The 24699-nt window shown below is 55.9% G+C and overlaps 1 protein-coding gene across 4 annotated transcripts in view; it reads right to left on the reverse strand.

Annotated features, from left to right (window-relative positions):
* Window positions 1–6325: 6325 nt before the first annotated feature.
* The window catches only part of PEBP4 (phosphatidylethanolamine binding protein 4), a 245632-nt gene continuing 227258 nt past the window's right edge, over window positions 6326–24699 (reverse strand). For all 4 annotated transcript variants that reach the window (XM_035022559.1, XM_035022561.1, XM_035022557.1 and 1 more), the window contains exons 5-7: window positions 20195–20240; window positions 17693–17806; window positions 6326–6607 (exon numbers count right to left, since the gene is read on the reverse strand). In XM_035022559.1, the coding sequence (XP_034878450.1) occupies window positions 6459–6607; window positions 17693–17806; window positions 20195–20240 (309 nt within the window). In that variant the 3' untranslated portion in view covers window positions 6326–6458. The remainder of the gene's footprint in view (window positions 6608–17692; window positions 17807–20194; window positions 20241–24699) is intronic.

Below are 24699 nucleotides of genomic sequence, written 5' to 3' on the forward strand. Positions count from 1 at the left end.
GTCCTAACTCTGCTCCAAAGAATGGTGTGTCTGTGTCACCGGTGGGCTGGTGTGTATGCAGGTTGTGAACAAAGTGGGCATGCATATGTGGAGACGGCATGTTCATGCAAATCCTATGTTCACTAGTGCCCGGGCTGAACAATGCATGGACACACAGCTTGCATGGATGTCTAGAAAGAGCTTGGCAGAGTTGAAACCCTGGGGTGTCTAGCGGGTGCGTACACCACGTGATTTTGTGTGGGCTGGTGTATTTACAGTATGTGTGTGCAGGATGCGTATAGTAGAGATGTGTGTACGTGTGTGCACGCACGTTTGTGTATTATGGATGGGCTGGTCTGGTTCTTAGGGTGCAGGGGGAGGAAGACAGGAGAGCTCTGGACAGTGGTGACCCGTGTCCTTGTGGGCAAATGCACGCAAGGTCCGTCTGTGGGCCAGGGTTTGAGGGCAAGTTAGTGAACTGCAGGTGTGAGTGTGTACCTGGGGGACACTGGCCAGGGACTGGCCAGTTGGTCTTCATGTGCGCCTTTACCCTTTACTTTAGGACCCTCACAGGCCTGTCAGGCCTCTCTCCTCAAGCCCCCCTTGCCCCTCCATCGGCTGCTGCATCTCCCCTGGGCTCCGGTGCCTCCCCCTTTCCTCCTCGTTGGCCTTCCTACCACCGCTGCTGAGAGCCGTAGGTCTCCCAATCGCACGACTCCTGAGGGACACCTTCCGGAGAGCAGGGACCTGCTAGGTTTCTTTTGTAATTTCTTCCATTCTTTGCACACGGCAGAGCCTCCGTCTGCGCTGGAGGCTGGCTGACTATACGCTGGCTTCCGCCGCAGCATGTCTGTGAGGGATGTGCTGCTTTGTGGTGACTTCAAAGTGTACGTGTAGCCTCCTTGTGGACTTCAGGGGAAGCTTCTGTGTGTGTGTGTGTGTGTGAATGAGTGTGTAAGCATGTGAATATGTGAGTGTATGTGAGTGAAGGTAAGTATGAGTATATATGGGAGTGTGAGTGTGTGAGCATGTGTGGGTGAGTGAAAATGAGTAGTGAGGGTGTGTGAGTGTGTGAGAGGGAAGAGTGTAGGGGTGTGGGTATGGGTAGAGGGTGTTTGGACTCCTTTGGGGTGCTGCTCACGCTCGCCCTTCTGTCCAGACCCTGAAGGAAGCCCATTCAGCCTGCCTTTCTGACAAGCTCAGCCCCTTTCCTTTGAACTGTCTGCTCCCTGCCCAGGTGACTTCTGCCAGTGGGGCAGACCCCAGTTCATGAGGAATCAAGGGGTGCCTCTGAGTCCTGTCCTCATTCAGAGCATGTCGGGAGGCTCCGCAGTCACATTTCTACCCTCCATCCCTGGGTGCAGACACAGGGCCCGTGTGCTCCTCCACTTTCTCTCCACTAGACTCCCTGATTGGGTTTCCTCCAGCCTGGATCTGGGGAGGATGAACTCTGTTGCTGGTTGTTGTTTCTGGGCACAAGTTCTCCTGAAATCCCAAGGTCTTCAGCTCCCCACATCGGCAAACCTCTTTTTAGTTTGGCCCTCCCGGTAGGGTTTTCTGCAGCCAAATGCACTTGGCTCTTTGGATTCTCAACCCCAAGGCTCTACTGTGTTCTGGTGGCTTTTTCTTAACCTACTCCTGCTCCTGCCCAGCCAAAGGGACAGTGGTAACAGTTTTCTCTGCCATTCCCCAAAACAAGCACATAGAGTTGCAGAATATTCAGCTGGAGGGGACCTCAGAGAACACCGGACCCGAGCTATTTTAGAGAGGCTCAGAGAGGGCAGCTGACTTGTCCAGGCTCACGCAGCAGTGAAAGGTACTAAAATCGGGCCTCCCCTCCCGGCCAGCAGTCCTTCTAGCTACGTCAGACCAGATGGCCCTGCCTTTCTTTTCTATTTCCTTCTCTTTCTGCCTCTTTCTCTTCCTTTCCTTTTTTATTGAACTATTTCCTTTTTTCCCTTTGAAATGTCCTCTTTGTGTTAAGCAGGACGGCTGGCAATTGGTGGGACCAAAGTGATACTCAGAGCCAAACCTCTGTCCTGGCACAGTTCTCCTCAGTCTTTTCCAGAGGTTTTTCTCTTTCCTGGTCCCTCTTCCCCCAGGATGCTCAGGGGGACCCTGTCCTTCCCTCTCCCTGAGCCAGCCTATTCAGCTCCGGTTTCTCCTTCCAAGTACTGAGGAGGCAGATGGGAACCCTCAAGGAATCAGCTCCTCTCTGTAACCTTAGTTTCCTGGTCTTGAAAATGGAGTGAGGGTCTCTGAGGGGGAAACATGGGCATCTGTGTATGTGTGTGCGTGTGCGTGCGTGCACGTGTGTGTGTATGCATGCCTCCCGTGTCCCCCAGCAGCTCCGGGGGGGACATGGGAAAGTTAATTAGCACCAGGATGAAAGGTGCTGTGGGATAATTACAGGTAATATCAGGGTGGCCGGGAGGGTGGGGCAAAAGGCCCCTAGATCTCGGGTTGGGGGGTGGGCAGCCCCTAGCCCCACTCCTGCAAAGTGCATCAGACACCTGGAGAGGCGTGGGGGGGGGGTGGAAGGAGCATTCTGAGTGAAGGGTCTTTGTCTTTACAGAGAAATGCTTGTTAGTTGCTTAGGAACTGGGCTCTCTTCCCTGATCCAAGCCTCCCAATGTTTTGCTGAGCTTGGAAGGGGGATGCCGGGCTGGGGCTTGAGGATCCCTTGGCCGCCAGCCCTTTCCCTGGGGCCTCTGAGACTCTGATGGGACTCCTGGGAGGGACTCTCATCTGGGGTGGGCGCTCTTTCCCACTGCCCGAAGCCACACTGCTTGCTCCAGCCCAGGTGGGGAGCAGAGCAGGTGAGGTGGAGGCAGGGAAGGAGAGGAAAACACGCATTCACTGAACAGTCTGCATGCCAAGCACTGCGCCTGGGTGCCTCGCCTGCTCTCTCATCTAACTGGTGTAACAGATCTTTAAGTAAGGCACTTATTTCCATGCTTTTCTCATTATACTGTTTTTTTTTTTTTTTTTTTTTTTTTTCAGTTGGAACACAGGTCCAGAACAGTTGAGGAAGTTGCCTGAGGTCACGGGGCTATCAATGGTAGAGAGTCTATGTGAATTTGGGTCTGCTGAGTAAGAAAAGTTGTGCTTTGTAAACGACACCACTTAAGGCATCTACTAGGCTCGCTTTCTAGCCCACAGCTGCTCAGCTGTAACCTGGACCCACCACCACCATCATCATCGTCATGGTCAGGTAGTCTTCGCATATGGCTTTCTTTCCCTCCTTTTCCACCTCTCTCCCTTCCCTGAGAGCAGTCGTCACACAGGTGAACTTCCTGGGGAGAGGGGTGATTCCATGGGTTGAGGGTGGTGAACTGTTGGGGTAGCCGCTTTGGGCAGGTGCGGTGGGGGGGCCGGGCCGGGCTGTTGCGGTATCCAGGAGCTGGCCCTCCCGCAGATCACACTTGGTCTAGAAGAGCTGAAGCTGGGGGAAGGGCAGATGCTGGGTGAGACTCCCCTTAAATTCTTCTGGGACTTCCAGCCTTCCTTCTCGGCCCACCTGGCTTCTGAATAAATAGAAGGTCTGGCCTTTATTTTTTGTAGCGCAGGGAGTAAAAGAAGAGCAATGTGTCTCCCCGAGTACTGAGAGTGACAGGCTCAGAGTTAACAGCAGACGCCACCACGACTCGTTACGGAACAGGGAGGAGGTTCCTTAACTCCTGGGAATGTCAGTTTTGTCCTCTATAAAATGAGACCAGCAGCCCTGGCGTTATTAGCTTGCTGGGATGGTGACGGAGAGAACCCTGGCGGGGGCCTGGAAGCAGGGCGGGAGTGCGTTACATGAGATACCGCAGCGCCTGGCCTGCAGAAAGCGCTCAGCAAACGCCATCTGATCATGATGATGATAACGTGCGCTCTCCGATCCCTGCAAAGGGCTCACTACATTTCTTAGCTGCTTTGTTAGAGATCTCGAAGCAATCTATGTGCTCATTTTGTTCCTTCCTGGAGGAGGCAGTGAAAAGAAAAGGGGCAAGAGGCCCAGGGTCTTGTGCGGGCAGAGAGCAGAGTCAAGGATGGATTTCCCAAGGTATCCCTGGCCCTCATGCCTTCCTTTCCTGGCACTGGACCTCCTCCTCTGTGGCTTTGAGGACTATCTGGCAGGGCTGGCTTCAGCCTCGAGCCTGGGCCAGCTTTGTTCTTTTTTCACGTTTTGGGGCCAGGAGGGTGGGGGTCTCTCCTGCAGCTGAACTCAAAGCCCAAAACACCAGGAGAAAAGAAAAGAGGAGGGGGGGGAGGAAGGAAAGCAAGCCGATAATTTCCTCGAAGGATAAACATCCGATTTTTTTTCCTCACCCAAAATAAACATGCTAGCCACAAGGAATTAAAAGCAGAAGAGGGGAGGATGTGTCTCGATTTGGGGCTGCTCGAGTAAGCTGACCTGCTCTTTATCCCGGCCTTGGGCACTAACCGGAGCTGCCAATTACACTCCGGGCCTGGTGGGGTGGGGGCTGCAGGGAGAAAGGCCCAGGGGTGTGAGGTTCACACATACCCAGAATGTCCCTTCTGAGGCTGCCTTCCGTGACATTGCAAATGGACACTTCCTTTTGCTTCTCCTTTTAGCCCTGCTGACAAGCTTGCCTGGTGGGTAGAAGAGAGTGAGGAGTTCCTACCTGGGCCGGCATCAAAGGCCCTTCTACAGAACAAGAAGTTAGTGTCCACCACCTGGCGGGGGAGCTAAGTCTATCAACGTGGGGGCGGGGAGGCGGGGAAGCGTTGTCCAATTCCCTTCACAGACTCAGTCTCCCACCTCATCGCGTTCTTCAGATCCCCACCACTCGTGTCTTCCAACTAGTGAAGATATGCTCAGCTGGGCTGAGCGGTTGGCCAGGGCCCCTCTGCCTTCCAACTAGTGTGGGGCATGGCTCTGAGAAGGTAATAACCCTGCGCCCAGCTGCAGCCTGCTCTTTCATCTGGGGAATCTCAAGGCACTGTGTACTCATGAGTCACCAACACTGCTGTATTCTGGCCAAGGAGAGGGGGGTTATTAACTCTTGGAGGGAAACTGAGTGGGGGGTGCTGGGGAGAGGATGGCAGTGCTGAGAGGACTGGAGCTGGGGTGGGGGGGTCGTCAAGGAACCAGAGTGCAGTACGTGAATGAGACCGTAGCAAAAGAGGTACCTCCAAGGGGGCCTTGGGTGGGAAAGCCAAGTGACCTTCAGAGGACATCCAGGGGAGTTAGGCGCCGAAAATCCTCGCCTCGCAGACACCAAGGAGTTCCTTCATAGTTTTCTAAAAGCATAAATCAGATTGTACCCTTTCTTCCCCTCCAATCTATTTATTATCCAATGGTTTCCACTGCTTTCAGGGTACAATCCAAAATTTCAGCATGGCTGCAAGGCCTGGCGTGGCCTGGTCTCTGCGCATCTGTCCAGGTGGCCACGCTATTGGCCTACAAGCTGCCATGCGAGCCCCTGCCAGCCCCGGGAGCTCGGAGGTGGTGTTCCCTCTCTTTGGCATGGGCTCCAACCCCCAGCCCCATTCACCGTTAACCCCTACCACACTTTTCAGCCCTGAAGTTAAACAGCACTTCCCCAGAGAGGCCTCGCTTGGACCTTTACTGTGCCACTCCTCCACAGAGCAGGTCTCCTTACACCCTCACAGCATGCGCCACATCTGTTGTCATTTGCCTGTGGTCATCTGATGAACGTTTCCCCGCATCCTGGACTGTAAGCTCCATGAAGCAAGCCTTAGGTTTTGTCTGCCCTGTTCACATATGTATCCCCAGCACCTAGCAGAAGGTCAGGCACAGGGACGCCTGGGTGGCTCAGTCAGTTAAACGTCTGCCTTCGGCTCAGGTCATGATCCCAGGGTCCTGGGATCGAGTCCCGCATCGGGCTCCCTGCTCAGTGGGGAGCCTGCTTCTCCCTCTCCCTCTGCCTGCCATTCCTGCTGCTTGTGCTCGCTGTCTCTGACAAATAAATAAATAAAATCTTAAAAAAAAAAAAAAGTCAGGCCCATACCAGGTGCTGACAATATTTGCCGAACAAATGATGCTGAATGTCAGAGTTGGAAGGGACCATGGTGATAAACCAACTGCCCCAAGTCTCCTTCCTACCTTGATTTCACAACTGAGGGAGCAGAACTTTAGAGAGGACTTGTGATTTACTCAGGGCCACAGTGCCTCAGTGACAGTTGAGGCCTAGGGACCCTCACCTCCTGCCTATCCATCTCTCCCAGCACCCCCTCCTCCCCCCGCCACAACATACACACACTTGCGTTTACAGGAAAGCCCCAGGTCCCAGTGCTGGACGGTGATTGATTTCTTCTTCTTAGTTTTTGAAAGACGACAGGTTAGGAAACAACACATCTAACCAGTAAGCCCTGGATGATTTTTTTTTTAATTTGGAAGAGAAGGGGTTCCATACCCAGCGGGGGTGCCATACCCAGACCGTCGCTGGTGGGCACTGTGGACACACACCCCCGCAGCGTGAAGCCTGATGTCTGGCAGGCAGTTATCTCTACTTGGATTTATCCTTCGGCTCACTGTTTCCAGCTCCGGGGGTCTGGTAATTGGGTGAGTCCTGGTAATTTTGGGTCATGAATTGGGTGCTTGCTTCAGGTTCGCTCAGGTGGAAGCGGTTCAGGAATCTGTCCATTTTCCAAGAGCCTGGAAGGACAAACAGACCAGAGGAAGGCAGTGAGGGACAACCATGGACTGGGAGCTGGCAGGGACTGACAGGGAGGCCAGCTCTGGGGAAGTGGAGACAGCAAGTGAGGACCTTGGTCATTGGGCTGAGGGTGTCAGAGTGCCTGGGGCCGCCTTCTGGGTCCTCGCTGGATGTTAGCAGAGTGTCTGGAAAGAGGCTGCTCCCCAGGGAACAACGGGGACTGAGTCTGGACTGGGTCAAGGCCTGCCTTTGGTCTCCTTCCCCAGGGCCCTTTATTTGGCATAACTCTGACTCCTCACTCACACGCAGGAAGGAAGTGCCCTGTCGGGTGGGCTGCCCGCTTCCTCCACCCACCCCTCTTTTTCCACAGGCTCTCCTGACCCCATGACTGAGGCCTTAATGCTTCTTTCCTTCACACCAGGTCACCCCAGCTGCTGGGGCTGAGACTGGCCAAGTGTCCATGTCCTTCTTCCAGTCTCCTCCCCAGAACCCCAGCTGTGGCAGAGGCTGAGGGGCAGGGCATATGGCTAGGCTTCTCCCTGCTCCTAAGCACCTGGATCCTGCAGGAGCAGAGTATGGGTGAGAAGTCCCCGGTTGGTGCCCAGGTGCTCCTCCAGGGGAGAAAGCACAGGGGTGTGGGGGGAGGTGCCTCTTCTGGGGCAAGTGTGGACAGGCCTGGCAGCAGGGCAAGAAGGGCGCAGCCCGGGGCACTGGGGAGAAGCTGAGGGAAGTGGTCACAAGTGTATTCCCACGCTCTTGTTTCCCAAACCCTGGGCCTCCAGCACCCTCTGCGCATGATTGCCAGCTACAATCCAGGATGCCCAGCTTAACTTGAATTTGAGATAAACAACAAATAATTTGTAAGTCTGTCCCAAGCATTGCATGAAGCATACTTAAAAATTCATTCCTTGTTTGTCTGAAATTCAAATTTAACTCAGCATCCTGTATTTTTTTTCTTTTTCTTTTTGGCTAAATCTACCCACCTTCCCCGGGTGGACGGAGTGATCGGGGAAGACCTTGCCCGGAGCAGAGCTAGGCAGTGACTGATGGGCCCTGGCCCGGCGGAAAAGAGTAATCTCTAAGGCACAGAGAGAGCAGGACGACAGCTGGCAGCCTTGCCTTCCTCTTAGAGCTCCCCTTTCTAGGCCTGTGGTCCTGTCTGCACCCGCTACCCTTTTCAACAAGGAAGACAGAAGTCCCCCGAGGTGCTCTTACTCCACTTATCATCCTCCCCCCCCCCCCCACCGCCGGGCTGTTTGCACTTCCAAGATGTTTTCAAGGAAAACAAAAATGTTTTAATCCAAAGAAACAAGACAATAATAATGATAATGCAAATAATAATAATAATAATAATAACATCTATATAGTGCTTCCTATGTGCCAGGAACTCCATGCTTATTCATACACTTAATCCTCACCAGGGGAGACTATTTTTATTCCCAGTGCACAGATGGGAGGATGGGGCACAAGATGGGGTTCTGGTGAGGATGCTTCTTAGGGGCAGGGATGGAGGAAAGGGCCTCTTCAGGTTCCCGCAGGTCTGATCTGGTGACTGCATGCTCAGATTAGGGACAGAGGCGCTGGGCCCTGGGAGAGCCTCTGTCTGGGGGGGGAGGAGGCTGCTGGGGGGAGACTGCTGCTGGGTGACAGGTGGGCCACTGAGTGCGGTGGGGTCCTCCACTGGGAGGGGAGGCAGGGAGGCACTGGTCTGGCGCGGCCTTCACACCCAGAAAGCCTGGCTGGCTGGAAAAGAACTATGGTATCATGATCCTGGGAAAGTGTGTGCATGTGTGTATGTTTGTACGTGTGTGTGTGCGCACGCGCGTGTGTGCAAGCCAGGAAAAGGGCTCATGGGTGAACTGGTGTGTGACAGGCCTGGGGACAAAGGGGCCTTCCCCACTGACTAGGGCAGGAAGAAACCTTGGCGGCCAGGAGGGAATTGAAACTCTCATCACGAGATCAGGGCAAGTTGGTGGAAAGAAATCCCCTGTACCCTGAGGGAGATCTTGCAGACTTTGCCCTCCCCGAGCTCAGAGCGCTTCTCTTGATGGAGCTTGGAATGCCCTTGGAGCTTCCCAGCTCCTTCCTGGTCACATTGCGACGATGCTGTGGTTCTCGGGCAGCTCCTCAAACCAGCCCCTGTGTCCCTCAGGAGAGTGGGTACAGCGCGCTGGCTGCTAGCCTCCCGCTGTCTCCTCCCCTGGCTTGGCCGTGACTCCTCACACCCCCGTTTCCTGCCACAAAGGGCAAGAGGAACTGACCCTCTGCAAGTTCTAGAAGGAAGAGGGGTGAGTCAGACCCTCAGGGGTGTGTGTGTGGGGAGAGATGGGGAGCTGGGAGGCTGCGGCTTCGTGGTCACCCTGTGGAGGAAAGTCCCCTCCTGTGTGGCACTGCTCTGTCCCGTCCTGGAGCTGCAGAGAGGGTGCTGCTGCTGGCTGTGCACGGGCCCCTCCCCTTGGACCCTTGGGCCCACCCAGGATGGGCTCTTCCTAGGCCCAGGCAGGGGTAGTGAGTGCCCTGCTAATGCCTCTGGAGGGAGAGAGGAGGAGGGGGTCGGAGCCTGTTTCCTGAGCCGCACAGTGGCTAGAACACGGAGGCCTGTGTCCTCAGGGCGGGCCGCCGTATCTGACGTGCCGCTTGTTCCCTGCACAACCCGAGGGGGCACCGTTCCCATCCCGCGAAGCCTTATGCCGCCGCTGCGCCTAGAGGCCAGTCTCTCACCTATTGGTTGGTGCCAACAGGGAAGATGTTGGCGATGAAGGATATTAGATGTGAGAGATGTTCCAGAAATGGGCCAAGGGGAGGGCTGGGCAAGCTTACCTAAAGCCGTCAGGGGTTTGTGTGTGCCTGATCTCCCCTAGACAGTGACTTCAACAGTTGGGAGCGGGGCTCCAAGATTTCAGCAACTCATCCGCCGAACTTGAGTCCCAGGGGCTGCAATGGCTAGCATGTTCAGGAATCGCCCTGGGGCAGGTCTTGCCAGTCACTCTTTGCCCCCGGCTTCCCCAGCCTGTGGGGCTGGTTTAGCACTGTTTGGGCGTGGTTCATCACATGGGCCTGGACAGGCCTGGTGGGCCTATCAGGGTTAAACAGGCATCCCAGGACTGAGAAATAGTCTCCTGGTCCAGCCTCTCGCCCTTGGAGGCCTCGTGAGGATGGGGTGGACAGCTCCTCTGCTGGAATGGGCAAGCTCTGGGCTGAGGGCAGGCTGACAGCCCACCTCCTGTCTGCTGGGCATGGGGGGTTTGCTTGCACCGAGGCCCTACTCCCGCCCTCAACAGGTTGATAATACAAGGTAATGAACACTGGACTAGTAACAAGCTAGGTCTTCGCAGAGTGATCTTGGCCAGCAGCACAACTTTGCAGCTCCTGGCAGATGGGGTCCCATCCCTAGCATCGCGCCTGTCCTCTTTAGCAGGACCACTCTTAAGACTTCCCAACGGTAGGGGCGCCTGGGTGGCTCAGATGGTTAAGCGTCTGCCTTCGGCTCGGGTCATGATCCCGGGGTCCTGGGATCAAGCCCCGCATCAGGTTCCCTGCTCAGCGGGAAGCCTCCTTCTCCCTCTCCCACTCTCCCTGCTTGTGTTCCCTCTCTTGCTGTGTCTCTCTCTGTCAAATAAATAAAATCTTAAAAAAAAAAAACAAAAGAGTTCCCAACGGCACAGGACACAGTGTTCCCTGTGTGTCCTTGCTCTAGCCAAGAGACATTCCCAACTGATTTGCCATTGGGTCCTCAGCAGGCCCTCAAGTGTTTCCCTCTCAGCCCAGGAAGTGGGGGCTGGGAAGCCCCCACTGGGAGGGAGGCCTCCATTCAGGCAGGCTGGAGAACAGCTGGGGGGCGGGTCCTGAGAGTTGGGGGCGGCCTCCTCTGACCCGTTGTGTGAGTTGAGCTGCTTGAGCCTCTGCTGGTGAGGAGCCGCCCTGTCCCCCAGGGTGGGTGAGTTGTGTCTAACCAAGGCGGCCACCCCTTCCTTGTCTCCCCGTCCCCCACCCCTTTTCCTAGGGGCACCGTTGCTTCTTGTCAGGGGACAGTGGCCCTGAAGAAAAAACAAAAGTTGAACGGCAGCCTACTGACCGCCCCATCGAGCGCCCGGCTCAGGTCTGTAATTTGTCTGGCGCTTTGCAGGGGCCGGTTGCGGTGACAGAGGCACTGATGTCCTTCCACCGAGATTAATGACGTCCTGGTGCTGGTAGGCGGGAGGCCTGGGCCTCTTATGTTTTGTGCCATTAAATGACATTCCGAGACTTCCACTCAGGAGCTGAAAAGCCCTCGTTCCATCACATCCAATTACTCCTGGAGAATATTTGCTGAGTGGCTGATCCTGCTGGCTTGAGAGGCTCGGGGCGGAGGGGACCACTTCGACTTTGGCAGGAGTGAGAGGGTGGGGATGCTCGGGGTGGCGGGGGGTGGGTTCCAACGTGGGCAGGGGTTACCCAGCTCCTCTGGAGCACTCAGGAGGATTGGAGAGTGGAATTCCTAATTACCCAGTAAATGGATCACCCAGGATGCCTCCCTCCCTCCTGGGGCCGGGGGTGGGGATGGAGGTGGGGGTGGGGAAGGGAGCGAGAGAGGAGGCTCCAAGCTGTTGATCTGAGCTTCCAGTGATCAATTCCAGTATTTGCTGCTGGCGGCAGGCTGGAGTTCGGGGTGGAATTGGGGGATGATCTGTGGTTTCCCGATGATCCGTTCAATACTGCTTTGGATGGTTGATGCTTGGCTTGACTGGGGCGTGCTTCCTGCGGCCTGTGGAGGTTGCAGGCAGTTCCTAGCCAGGGTGCCTGTCTGAGAGTTGCCCAGGATGGCCCCATCTGGTCCGCTGCCAAGCCCCCAGTCCTCCCCATTCTGCCAGGTGGGTGGGGCTCTTCGGAGGCAGAAGAGGGCTGCCTCACACAAGCCCACACAGTGACTCAGGGGCTGGGCCCGGGGTGGGGGGGTGGTGGTTCTAGGGTCTGGCCAGGTGAACCACCATGGGAGGTCATGGCAGGGGGTAGGGGCTGTTTTGCAGTGGGCTGTGTGTGTTTGTGTGTGTCTGTGTGTGTGTTTGGGGCTGGTTTACAGGTGGGGGCCCCCTTCCTTCCATCTTTGCCTCCACGGTGTACTTTTTCCTCACTGCCACCAGGCCCGACAGGATTTTCTCCCAGCCTCTGTCCCTCCACATCAATGCCTCCTCCTGCTGACACTGCTGGGAGTTCTGCTGCCTTCTCACCCTTGGCCTGTGCTTTCAAACATTTCCCCATGACGCCCATTGTCTCAATCACCCATGGTGCCCCTCAGGCCTCTAGAGGCCACAGGCAAGCCTTAAACCCCACTGTGTGCCAAGTCTCAGCCTGTCTCTCCTCTCTGACCCCTGTGGGTGTGTGGCTCACCCAGGAGCTGCTCAATTCAGGTGTCTGTGCTGCTGGGGAGTGGGTTATGGCCACCTGGCCCAGACCCAAGGACACTTCTCTGCCCCTCCCATCCCATTTTGCAAGGAGCAGTCTCTCTGCAGGCCTCCAAGGCCGCCCCAGTGAGGCGGTGACTGAGACTGGTGTGGCCTGTTAGCTCCCCTGGAGCTGTGGCACCATCCTGGGCTCACCACCTTGGAGAGGCTTCTGGAACAAGCTGAGGCACGTCATCTTGTGGCGCAGAGAGGGGATTTCCCCAGCTCACTAGTGAGAGGAGCTTGGGGCCGTAAGGCTGGCTCGTGACACCCCTAGGCCAGGTGGCTGAGGTGTGTCATGATGCAGACCACAGCTCGCCAGGAGTGATCTGGCCTCTGGGCTCATCTGTCTCCATCCAGGGTGTGGCTATAGCCTTCTCCAGGGAAGGGGCCTGGGGGTCTGTCTCGGGTGGCTGTGGCTGCTAGCCAAGGACATGCAGGGCTTCAGGATGGACTTGCTCCTTCTTTGTCCCCATGCCAGGGCCCAGAAGTCTGGTGGTCTGGGTGAGGGGAGAGGGAATGTGGGTGAGTGGGCAACAGGAGCAAAGAGCTTTGCCCCGGAAGTCAGAAGAAAGGTAATTTGCTCTTAACTGTGGCTCCTGACTAGATCAAGTCATCACTGTTCCGGGCTTCAGTGTCCTCATTCACCTGGTGGGAGCAATGGCTGTGGTCCTGCCCGCTCCACAGGGTCCAGCAGCTGGGTGAGGGGAAGGCCAGGGAGAGGCAGGGCAGGCTGGTAGAGAGGCTGGATGCAAGTGGTCCTGCCCGGCCGCACGATCCCCGCCTCCCTCCCTGCCCTCGGCGTTGGGACAGGGAGGATATGGATGCCAAAATTGTCATTTGTGGGCACGGCACTCACAGAGGTGGCTGTCTTTTCAGGTGTTAAAGGAAGTTGATGATGAGTTGAATATGGGGGTGTGAGAATGTGCAGCTGTGTGTGTGTGTGGCTTGTGAATGTGCATACGTGGGTGTGTCCCATACACAAACATCCTCATTGACTGAAAGCTCACAGTGGGCTGAGCACAAGGACAGGTGGTAAAGAGGAAATCCACGGCACAGGTGAGCTTCTCCCTCAAGGAATTGAGTCTCACGGTGGAAGTAGGGCCCGTGCGAGTGAAAAATGATTGGCTAATACAAAGGGATAAAAGTGGGTGACTGAGGAGGCACAACAAAGTGTCACTGAGTGCATGGAGAGGGACAGCAGCAGGGGAGGGCTGGGTCAAGTGCAGGCAGAGAAGACACCGCCCTGTGGGGAAGCGTCCCGGGGCCGTCAGCAGGACTGGTGTTCTGCAGGTGGGCAGGGCCCTCGGGCTTGGGGAGGGGGAGAAATGGTCGCCCAGTCAGCAGGCAGAGGCAAGTCAGTCGCTGGGGGAGCGTGGGGGGCAGTGACGTGAACTAGGTCAGCGGGAGTTAGCGGATGTCTGGCAGCACGTGGTATGGAAGGGTGCACGGGGTGAGGTGGGAGCCAGCCCTGTGTGTGCGGGCCCTCTTCAGACACGTCCCCTCAACCCATTCCGTCGGTTCCTCTACAATGTAGAAGTCTAGATGCCAAATCCAAGGCTGCTGTGAGGAAGATGCAGGGGTGAACCATCGTGAATCACAGATGAGCCCGGAGGCCAGATTCTGGGCCTTGGGCATAGAAGGTGGGGGGAGGGGGGAGGTATTAGAGCTGGGGGAGAGGGGTTGGAGGCAGAGGTGCAAGTCCACTGTGTTGCAGGCCCACATTTGGGAAGGTGAGGTGTGGCCTTTGGGACAAATGTCAGTGAAACCGGGCCAGCCCTGGTCAGAGGGCACTAGTGCGGGCTCTTCCAGCTTCACCGTTGTTCCCTGTGTAGGATGTGGTCAGCTTGAGCTATTTGAATATCTCCCTCCACTCGCTCTGTGAGCTCCCATGATCCACAGAGCTACACCGGGTGACAGCATCCATCCACGGGAGCAGGGACCGGGTCCACGTGGCTCACTTCTGTGCCCGCAGCACCTAGAGCCCTGCCTCACACATACTCGGCATCATCCCAACGAACGCAGAGGGCATTTGTGAATCATGCCCAGCAAGTGGGGAAAATGGCAGGGGGGGAAGGAGCCGTGTAAAGGCGGGAGCGGTGGGGAAGGCAGATTTCATCAGCTAGAAGCAAGGCGGCTCCCCTTCTAGGGCCCTCGCTGTGGTCCTGGCAGACTGGCATCTGACGGAGGGCCTCCCCCCGAAGCGAGTGGAACTGGCTGCGCTAGTCAAGTCGGATCACTTTTGCTCCCTACACTCGTCTCACAGAACTCGGAGGTGGGGGCAACTCCGTGAGCTGGGAGCAAATCTGTAAAGGGTCATTCCGTGGTAGACCACCTAGTCCAACCCGTTATCTTGGTGATGTAGAAACTGAGGCCCAGAGATGTGAGGTGGCTGGTCCAAGGTCACACAATGGATATATCAAGATCTCCCATCTGGAGAGGGTTTCAGCTCCCCACACTGAGCAGTGTTCCCTGGCCCCCATGGTCTTACAAGTTCAACTAGAATAATGTCACACTTGCTTCTCATCCTAAACTGTCATTCACACCTAAGTCCTAGGGAGGGAAGGACCCAATAGGAACGGCTCAAGTCAACTATCCTTCATGGCTGCCTCTCTACCTGGCTCTTGATAGTGACTTTCCCCTCCAGTCTCTGGAATCCGTTCCTGCCTGCGCATCCAGGAAACACAAGGGGCTGGTTGTACCATGCATACCCTAGGACTCCACTGCCTCTCCAAGGATACCTTCCCATGGGACAAAAACTAGACCAAAGTAAGCCCTCGGGCCTGTGTTCCTTGGCTCCAGGTCCCGGCCTCCCGAGGGCTGGGCAGCTGGGGGCTCCATGGGTCCCCACGCACGGTGCAGGTGCTTCAGAGAGCGCCAGGAGCTCTGACAACGCGCAAGGGCAGCTCCTGATTTTGCCATGGCCCCCCCGGCGCCACCCAGGCACACGTCTCTACCCCTCGGGCGGCCCCTGGGCTCTTACTCCTCCCAGTCCTGCCCACCGCGCCAGCTTAGTCATCTCTAAAGAGCGGCTTCGGTGTGTTGCCTCTCCCGTGGGCAGGGTCTAACGGTGCTTCATGGCGCCCGCCAAGGTTGTGCCTCTGCTGGGCTTTCACGAACCTTCAGCGACCTTCCCCCTTTCTCCTTTCATGCCCTCACCGCTCCTCACAAGGGGTGCTCCTTCCCACTTTTAAAAAAATAATCTTGGCGTCTGTGGTTTCTCCAGTCCGGAGTTTCCTCTCTCTTTCACTCAAGGATTCAAATGTCCTCCTTCTCCTGGGCCCAGCCCAGGCCACACCTCTTCCACGTAGCCTCAGGGCCATACAGACTTGTAGATCATCTAGATCCAACCCCTCATTTTCTAGATGGGGAAACTGAGGCTCAGAGAGGGTAGCTGATTTGTCCAAACATCAAATCACTAGCTGGAGACTGGAAATACAGATATCCTCACCCTGCAGTAAAATACCTTTGCAATCTTCCTGGCTAGAGAAGGTGTGTCTTCTTGGAGGTAAGGGAATCCTAGGAACTGTACACACAATCCCTAAATCCACTTGATCACCAGTTGTCCTTACAGCCAGAAACACACAATTAAGTGCTTAATTACAGGCTGCTTTGCATTGTTACTTAAGTGTTTTCAAAGTAGACTATAAGCCCCCTGAGGGCAGGAAACATTCCCTGTGCTGTGGGATCGGCTCCTCTCCTAAGCCCCTAGCTAGGAGTGCCAGGCACCAGAAGGTGTCATATGGTGGGACCAGCCCCCTGGCCCCCTGGGCTGGAGAGCTCATCTGGGAAGATCATTTTCCCACCTCCATTTCTGGCAGCAAGCAAAATGGCATGGAAGTCGAGGGGCTCTGCCCAGAAGCAAGTCCTGTTCCTAAGTTTTCACGTGGATGAGGTGTGTGTGTATGTGTGTGTGTGTTGGGGGGATGCACAACAAGCTGGCTTGGGCAGAGATTCAAAGTGACTGACAATGGCTGTCAGGCTGGATGGGTTTTGAGCCTCCGCGCCTGCTGGGGCACACAAGCCACTGTGTTTTCTGGAGGGCGGGCTAGGACCAAACACGAGGACTGCAGCCAAGGCAGGGGCAAGTGTCTCTGCCGCATGCACCTCCCTTCTTCCTTCGCCCCTTTCATGCTCCTCCGGGCTTCACCTCCTGCTCTCTCCTTTCCCGGCCACCCCGCCCCTCAGAAGGCACTTGATCCTGCGGGAGGCTCTTGCAGGGGACAGTCTGAGCACGATCCCCGCCTCCCTCCCTGCCCAGGGTGTGGGCTCTGTGACTATGGGACTAACGTGGGACTCTGAGGAGCCGCCTTACTTTGTGGGGGGAACGTGGTGGGCTGAGGCGCTAGTCCCCAGCCCCCAGAAAGCGCAGTGCCTGGACTGGTGGAAGGGGGCTCAGGATGTCTGAGGTGAGAGGGAGCCAGGGAACTGGAGAAATTCATCTTGGCTCGGGCAAGATACATGTTTCTCTGCCTTCTCTCCTTGTACCCAGATTTGAAAGTGTGTCTTTGGGAAAGCGGTTTAAACAGATGTACAGATTGGCAAGGTGCTGAGGGCATCTGGGGAGGGTTCACCAGTGGAAAGGTTGCACCAACTCCGCTTGCACGGAGGCCCAGAGCCTTCTGCCATTGGTGGCTTCTGCTCGGCACACCTGAAGGCCTCCTTCGCTCAGCCAGTGCCTTTCCGGGCTCCGCGATCCTCTCCTCTGGGGCCTCGGGCAACAGGCTTGTAACAATACCTTTCCCGGCTTCCCAGTGGGTGGAAGTTGGTCAGGGTCACTGGGTGAGAGCAAACGGCTGATGACACCTACCCACCCACTCAGCCTCCTGCCAGCCCGGGGGATGTGCTGTCTGCACTCTCAAGATGGCATCTGTGGGTTCCACATTATCTTCCCTTGCCCCAAATGGGGGAGATGCTAGAGTACACAGGGGTTACTTTATTTCCCATTTTTCTGGAGAGAAAGCCAAGGCTCAGAGAGGGGGCCATGGCTCACATAGGAGCAGGTGAGTCGCCTGAGGCCTTGCAGTGGCCAGATGTCCATGGGTCTTCCCACTCCCCAGCTCTGGTGGGAGCGGGACCAAGGCCACCATCAGGTAGCCATTAGCAAGCTACAGCGAGTGGATCCTCTCCAGGATGCCAGAATGGCTGCTCAGAGAAGCTCGTGGAAGGGGCATGGCGGGGAAGTTTTTGCCCCACCACTGAGGTAGAACTGGGCAGACAGAGCAATTAACAACCAATGAAGACAGACTGGCGGGGTGGCATTCCAGGGCCCTCTTGCCCAGATTGGACTCAATTATAGGGTACAATTACGTGCAGGAGTGCTGTGGGGTAGCTGCCTGCACATGCCATCCGAAGCTGAGTTGCGGAAATGCTTCTCTCCCTGGCTCCAGTTACTCCCTTTGGGACCCGGCCTCACAGACCCACCCACCCAGTGAGAGCCACCATCTTGGTCTGTGGGACTTACTTCTTGGGGGGAGACCACATCTGATGCCAACATCTCCCTTAGGACACCTCATTTCAGTCTACTGCCAAGAAAGGCCACCCTCTGACTCTGGCCTCCAAGGCTCACGGGTAGGGGTCAAGGTCCCAACCTCGCCATGAATGCACAAGCATCCACTTCCGCCCCAGAATTCACACTGGCTTTGGCAGATGGGAAGGCCTTACCCCGAGTTTTGTTTTCTTTGGAATGGAGAGAGATGTTCTGTCTTTCCTGAAGATAGACGAAGAACTGGTAGCGGTGAAAGCCACTTTTTGCTGGTGGGGACGGAGGCTGGTAGGCTGGGGGCAGAAGAGGGACAGAGTGTGGGCCCCCAACCCACAGTACCCACAACTTCCTGGCTACCCTGGGCCAGAGGAAAAGAGAATTCTTTGTGCCATTCATGGTCCACCCCCCACCCCGGGGTCCCAGCTGGGGGCTTACCCATCGCAAACCATTAGGATTTATCTTTGGCAGGATCTCAGCTTCAGCAGCTGCCTTTAGGAAGCACCTTCGTTTGGGCAGTGCGGGGAGGAGGAGGTGTGGGATGCTTGAGGGTCGTGGGTGCCGGTGGGACTCCCGGGGCCTCTCTTGGCCAGCGGGTATTGGTGTTATCCCTTTGCTGCTTTAGTCTATCCTGATGGATTTCCTGCCTCAAGAGAAACTCATCTTCCTCTCTGAGAGTGTTTGGCAGTGGATTTTTATTTAAGTGGATATTTCCTTATGAACTCAATTCCCAAAGAAGCCAATTTTTTGGCTGGATCCGGAGGATCTGGAAGTGGTTACGGGGGTGGGTGGGACTCGGTTCAAAGGTTTGATCATGGAAGTGATGGATCTGGGTGCTCCGGGCACCGGCAGCCCACTCGGGCTCTTCCGGAGGAGAAGGCCCATCTCCCTCCCTTTTGCCCTCTGTGCAGGAGGCAGATCTTTTTCTGGGGCAGGGGGGAGCTCGGGTGGCGACATCTCTCATTCTTTCCCCAAGTCTATGCAGGGGTTTTGTGGGCCAGACTTTTGCGGTTGGTTCCAGTTGGGCCTCCTTCCAAACTCTGTGCCTCTGCCCCCTCCCCATTGCTCTCCTCCTTTCCCCCACCTTCTAAAGAGCCAGGAATCTTCCTGGGGGTGGGTGGGGATGGAGTGTTTGCAGTGAGGATGCTGGTGGGAGGGAGTGTTGGTACTTTACGGCCCCCTCCCTCTCCTGGTCATTAGACAAGAGCCATCCGCTATTTGGAGCTGTTGGAAATGTTCCTTATGGTGTACTTCCGGCCACTGGGGCCTCCAGCATGCTCACAGCCAGGGGAATTCCTGACTATTCATCTCCCTGACTTTTTGATTGCAGATCTGGTATACGTGTGTGTGTGTGTGTGTGTGCGCATGCGTGCACACGCGCCTGCGTTCAGGGTGAGCACTGCACAGGGTATGCCGGGAGCCATGTGAGTCTGTATGACTTGGGGTCCACACTGGTGCAGGTGCAGGTGTCGGAAGCGCTGGTGAGCGCGTTCGCCAGGGCTGTTTTGCAGGGGCTCTGTCAGTGTGTGTGCAAATGTGGGTAAGTCATTGTTTTCTTCACAAACACTGCCAACGCTGAGGAAGACTTCTGAGCATGGGTGGGTGCTGGAGTGTGTCTTCACGTGCATGGCGTGTGGAGGGCAGAGACGGCCGGGTCAGCTTTTGGCAAGGCTGGTGGGTGCGTGGGCTGCCAAGTACAGTTGAGGGGGGCACGTTGCACACCGCCAAAGAGCTGGTGTCCGTGACTGTGTCTGCAGAAGGCTGCAGTTGGAACTCACCGGTTCTACGCAGCTGGGGGTTTATCCTCATGGGAGATGGAGGCCTGACCCCTCTCTCTAGGGCTTTCCTGAAGAATTCCCCCTCCAAATGTAGAGACGAGGGGTCGCGAGGTGGAAGGGAAGGGATACACACATATGGAGCCACTTCTTGGTGCCAGGCCCTGGCTACGTGCTTTCCCTTGTGACATCTCCTTAATCCTCACCACAACCTGGTCAGATGAGTGTTATCCCCATTTTCTGGATGACGAAATGAGGCTCTGAGAGGTGAAGTCAGGCCGACAGGAAGTGGTGAAGCTGGGATTTGAATCCAGGCCTATCTGATGTCTGACCCCACGTTGCGTCATGGAACCATGAGGCTCATTTGTCTTTTTGCTCAGCCCTCTTCGGAGGCCGGATCCTCACCTGAGCATTCCACCTGAGCATTCCCTTCAAGTTGCGTGGAGGGCATGCTCTTGCAGGGGGGTCTGAGGGGGAGGGGAGGAGTGGAGCTGGGGGTGAAAGGGGTGGGAAGGGGAGGACATCAGAGAAAAGGGACCCATGCAAGCACATGGTGGCACCGGGTGCAGGGGAACACGCGGAGGCAGGCGGAGGGAAGGGAATGACCGTGCCAGTCCCTCCAGGAGAGCAGACCCCTGCATTTAATGCTGGCCCCACCCCTTACTCCTGGGGAGCTGAGGGACACGTGGGTCACACCTGGCTTTCATTCTCTTTCAAATGGAGATATTGGCGGCAGCGGCCACCAAAGGCCATTGTGACGATTAAATTAAATTATCGAGGAAGAGTGAACTCCTGGGTCGGTGGGCACTTTCACACCACTAAGTCTCAACATTAAGTTGCATTGTTACGGTTCTTGTGGTCATGTCGTTGCCCTGGCTGGGGCGAGGGGTGTGGGAGGGTCGTACTCACGTGACAACTCCTGGCCCTGGACCTTCCCTTTCTTTATATCAGCGCCCTGCAATGAGAGACAGGCACAGGGGTGGGTTACTCCTGGGGCAGCAGAAGTCCACACCACCACACTTCAGTCCAAGTGGGTTTTGCTGACTTCTTTCTCCCCCTGAGGGAGTAAGATAGAAGAGTAGGAACGGGTATGTCTGCTTCGGGGACAGGTGGCCAGAACAGGCTCTGGGGTTTTGAATGGTGCCTTAGGGGGTCCAGGGAGAGAGGACAGACACAGGCATTGCTGACGGTAGCCCGGGGGTGAGAGGTGGACCCCCCGACTACTGGAAAGAGCGAGGGGACATTTATGGAAGGGCGGCTCCACTCCCATCATCTGCGCCCCTAGACTGGGCATGGGACACAAGTCTCTGCCTGTGGGGTCTGGTCAGATCTAAGGCAGGGGCTGACAATCCTCACAGCTTTGCTAAGCCAACCCATCCTCTGGGGCTCTCTTTGGGGCCTTCAGAACATTAGGCCAATGGCTGCCTGAGTAACCAGAAGGGCAGGCAGGGCAGGAGGAGGCTGGACCACTGATTCTGAGGCAGCTTTTTCCCCAGCCTTGAATGGACTCAGCCCACAACCTCTGGGCAGATTGTTTGGCCTCAGTTTCCCTCTTCTTGCTTCCCCTCCCTTCTCTCCTCTGCTCCGCGTCTGTGGGATAATGAGGCGATCCCGGGGGCGGGTGCTAATTATTGTTTGTGCAGGACTGGGAGATGCTCAGATGAAAGGGACTGGAGCCGGGCCCCTGGGTCCGTGCCACAGCTCGGGGGCCCCTAGGTGTGGGGTTTTATGGCCTTAATGATGGTGATTAGCATGGCTCTTCATGGGTTCTGCCAACACCTAACTGTGCCCTGGCCACCTTTCTACCAAGCCCTCCCGGTACAGCCTCTTCTCCTTCCCCTGGCAGAGGCGCTCAGGATGAGGCTTTGGGAGGGGGAACCGTGCGATTTCCTCTCATTTCTCTGCAGAGACTCTCAGGGTCAGCTGGGTGACCCAACTCCTAGTGCGGTTTACCTTCTACAAAATTCAAGCCCCACCCCCCTCTTCTTGAAGTCCCCCCCTCCGCATCTCTTCCCTTTTAGGCTGTAGCTTGTCTACCAACTGTTCTTACTTTGGGCCTCCTGGCTAGAACATCCCCTCCCCCAGGCTCGTCCCTGTCTGTCTAGGTTACCTCTGGTTGGGAGAAGGGGAGGGCAGACTGCAGAACGGGCCCCTCCACCTTGGGCCCCCTTCCCACCTGGTTGTCCTCAGCCCAAGCAGATGAGATCTCTGTCCTCTGGCACCCTTCCAGCCCCCCTCATGCAGTCTTGTCTGCTCAGAAGCATCCGGGCAGCCTTCGGATTCAGTCCCTGGGACAGCAGGGCTCGTGGCAGCTCTGCTTTGGCCCGCTTTCAGCACGGGCCCCCACTCCCCCAGTGTCAGGCCCTGTCTTACCTAGGGTTGGCATGGGGCCCAGCTGTGGCCAGAGGCTGAGAAGCCAGGGGGCACCAGGGTAGGGGAAAGGGGTTGGGGAACAGAGGCTCCTCTCCTTGATAGCCATCTCTCTCAGGAGACGATGTGAGGGCCCAAGCCCTAGCAGCCACTCTCCTGAAACAGCTGTCTGGCTCTCTGGCGGCTCTAGCGCGATTAGAGACGGGGGCTAAGCCCAGGGCGGCCAGCCCAGCCTGCTGTGCGCTCCCAGCCTCCCCCTCACTCCTCTCCAAGTCAGCCCAGCCAGCGGTTTGTTTAAACAAAACAATAGCAACCTAAGCGGGCTGTTTCTTTTCAATTCCCCACAGTCTTGGGTCCCACCCAGCGTGATAAACAGGCCTCTCTCTTCTGAGTGAGTGCAGGGAGGCCTGAGGTTGGGGGGTGGTTGCTGGGGCCCAGAAGGTCAGGGAGTTTGTGCAGCGCAGGGTGGAAAGTCTGATCTGTAGCCTTGATCAGGGTGGAAAGGCTCTCCTTCCCCTCCCTTTCACTCCGGGGAGTCTTTTCTCATCAACTGGGGCCAGCTTGGCAAAGACATATGCACACCCGTGGGTTCATGAGTAAAGCCAGCGGCCCTTCCTGCCCGCCTTCCCTGGCGGGGCTGCTCTTGAGCTCAGCTGAGGCGGCTGCTGGGGGAGCCGGGAGCAGAGAGCATGGATGGCTTTAGAGTTCTTAGGGTCTCTCTGGAGCTTGTCGCGGACAGGTGCTGGTCCTTGGAAGGATGAATAGGGAAGGAAGGCTCCAAGGAAGGACCAGGCCGTAGAGGGGCCTCCCCCGCAGAGCCTGTGGTCAGTGTGGCTGGGATTTATTCAAGCTAGGTTGAGGATTGGCTAGACTTCCTTTGGCCATAAACCTTCCCTCATTGGTCTGTCCTGGGGGGGCGGTGTGTGTGTGCTAAAATTTCTACCATATGAACAATATGTGATAGGGGTCTTAGGAAACCAGACTCAAAGGGTGAAAACACTGACTCTCCAAAGGGCTCAAACTGCTTGTCTGGAGCCACAAAGTAGTGAGTGGGAGAATTCCAGAATATTCCAGGAGGAAGGAGCCTTAGACCCTTTGACCTTTGAGACCCACTAGCTCAAGATCTCCTGTCTTTTGACCCATAGTGCCATCCTATGCTTTTTCTACAACTTCACGACAATCCCATCACTCCTCCAGGCAGCATGGCTTTAGGAAGACTGTTATTACAATACACAGATATTACCTGGAGGCCTGGGGCCACAGTGGAAATGGTTACCTGGTTCCCCGCCCCTGGCCCCCCACCCCCATAAGAAATCATGAACTCTCCTGAAGTGTCTTCATGGATTGGAGTACCTCATTTAGCCTGAGATGACCTTCGGAAGCTGGAAATCTCTGGGGATGGATGAGATTCTGGAACATTTCTGGTGGGGTGGGGTGGGGGAATCTCTGATTGTGAGCACTTCCTAGGAAGATAAGACTGAGGGGAGGGCCCTGAGGGTGGGCAATGAACCCAGCATTTGAGGGACAGACCCCACACCTGTCAAGTCTGAGCAGACAAGAGTTTTGGAAAGAGGGCATGCAGCAGGGAAGGGGCTGCTGAGAGCTCCCCCACACCTTGGCTTCCTCACCTGGAGCCCTCCTCCCTGGACTTCCCCCCTCCCCCAGGTATACTGCTCCTTTTTAAGATGGGCCCAGCCCAGACAAAACCTCCTTTCCCTTACTATAGCTAAGACAGATTGACATTTTCAAAAGGAGCTTGTCTAAATGCTAAGGTTAAAAAAAGGAAATAATTATAGAAATTACAAACAGTGTAGAAACTGTCGGGTTTCTGATCCTCAAGAACACTGAAAAGCCCAGGGTGGCTTTTTCAGGATACCAGGACAGGAATACCCAAGGTGTTAGGGCAGTGTGCTTGGGAGGATGTCCAGGGCCATTCTAAGTGTCAGAGACTAGATGACCTTGGGGAGGCAACTCTTTTCCTTATCAGCATCCTTTGTCAAGGGGGAGGGGGTGGGGGGAGATTGCTCAGTAGGAATTGTCTCTTCTTAAAAAAAAAAAAAAGAAGAATAGTCTCTTCTTTTTTTTTAGAAGTTGGTCCCCAGTGTGTGTGTGTGTGTGCATGCATGTGTGCGTGCATGCACGTGTGTGTGTGCGTGTGTGTGTGTGTAGGAGATACACGCAACCGTCTGGCATAGGAAGAGGCCCACGTTATTCTAGTTGCAGAGAAGAAGCTTGACTCTGTGGACACTTTGGAGGAATTTTGGGGTTTATAGACGTGAGATTTCCTTTCCAGCTCTCTCCGACCTCAGAACTCACGGCTTCTCTATCGAGTAAGTTTGGACTTGGCACGTGAAATGCTTAAGAGGAGTTGAAACTCGACCGAGAGTCATGGCGACCCCAGTCTTGGCGCAGGGTAGATACAGACTTGCTCTGATCAGCTGGTCTCTGGTCAAGTAGAGAGCACAGTGCTGGAAGCGGGGGTCTGCTCCCCCTACTGTTATCTGACATTTGCAATGGGCTTTCGGTGTTTCTTCTCCACGGCTCTAACGGATGCATCCATCTCATAGCAGCCCTTGCGTGGGAAGGGCAGAGCGCAGTCTCTTGATTCACTGGAAGGAAACCCAGAGCAGCTTTAGCCTCTCAAGGGCAGGGACAGCATCCTACCCCTCTTTGTAGCCCTTACGATGCTTTGCCCAGAGCAGTGGACGTTGTCAGTGCCCTGGCTCCTTCCCTGGCCCTTGCCACCCTGGTGCTCTCCAGCATTCCTTCCAATCTGCTTCTCCTGGTCCCAGGGCCCCCTCTGGCCTCCAGAGCCTGCTTCACCACCTGCACAATAAGGCAGACATGCTGGGGTGTTAACATCCTCTGGCAACAGGTCCTAACCAATGGCTGATGGGAAATGGTGCATAAATACTCCAGCTCCTCACCTCTTGGGGGGCAGGGGGGAATGATGGAGTGGCCTATTTCATACTGGCTCCAGGCATCCGCAGCGGAACTTGTTTGCTCACGAGCCTCGACTGAGTGCCTTCCTTTTTCCTGTCTCA

Source organism: Mirounga leonina, unplaced genomic scaffold (genome assembly GCF_011800145.1).
Source record: "Mirounga leonina isolate KUSES-001 unplaced genomic scaffold, KU_Mleo_1.0 Mir_176, whole genome shotgun sequence".
Lineage (NCBI taxonomy): Eukaryota > Metazoa > Chordata > Mammalia > Carnivora > Phocidae > Mirounga > Mirounga leonina.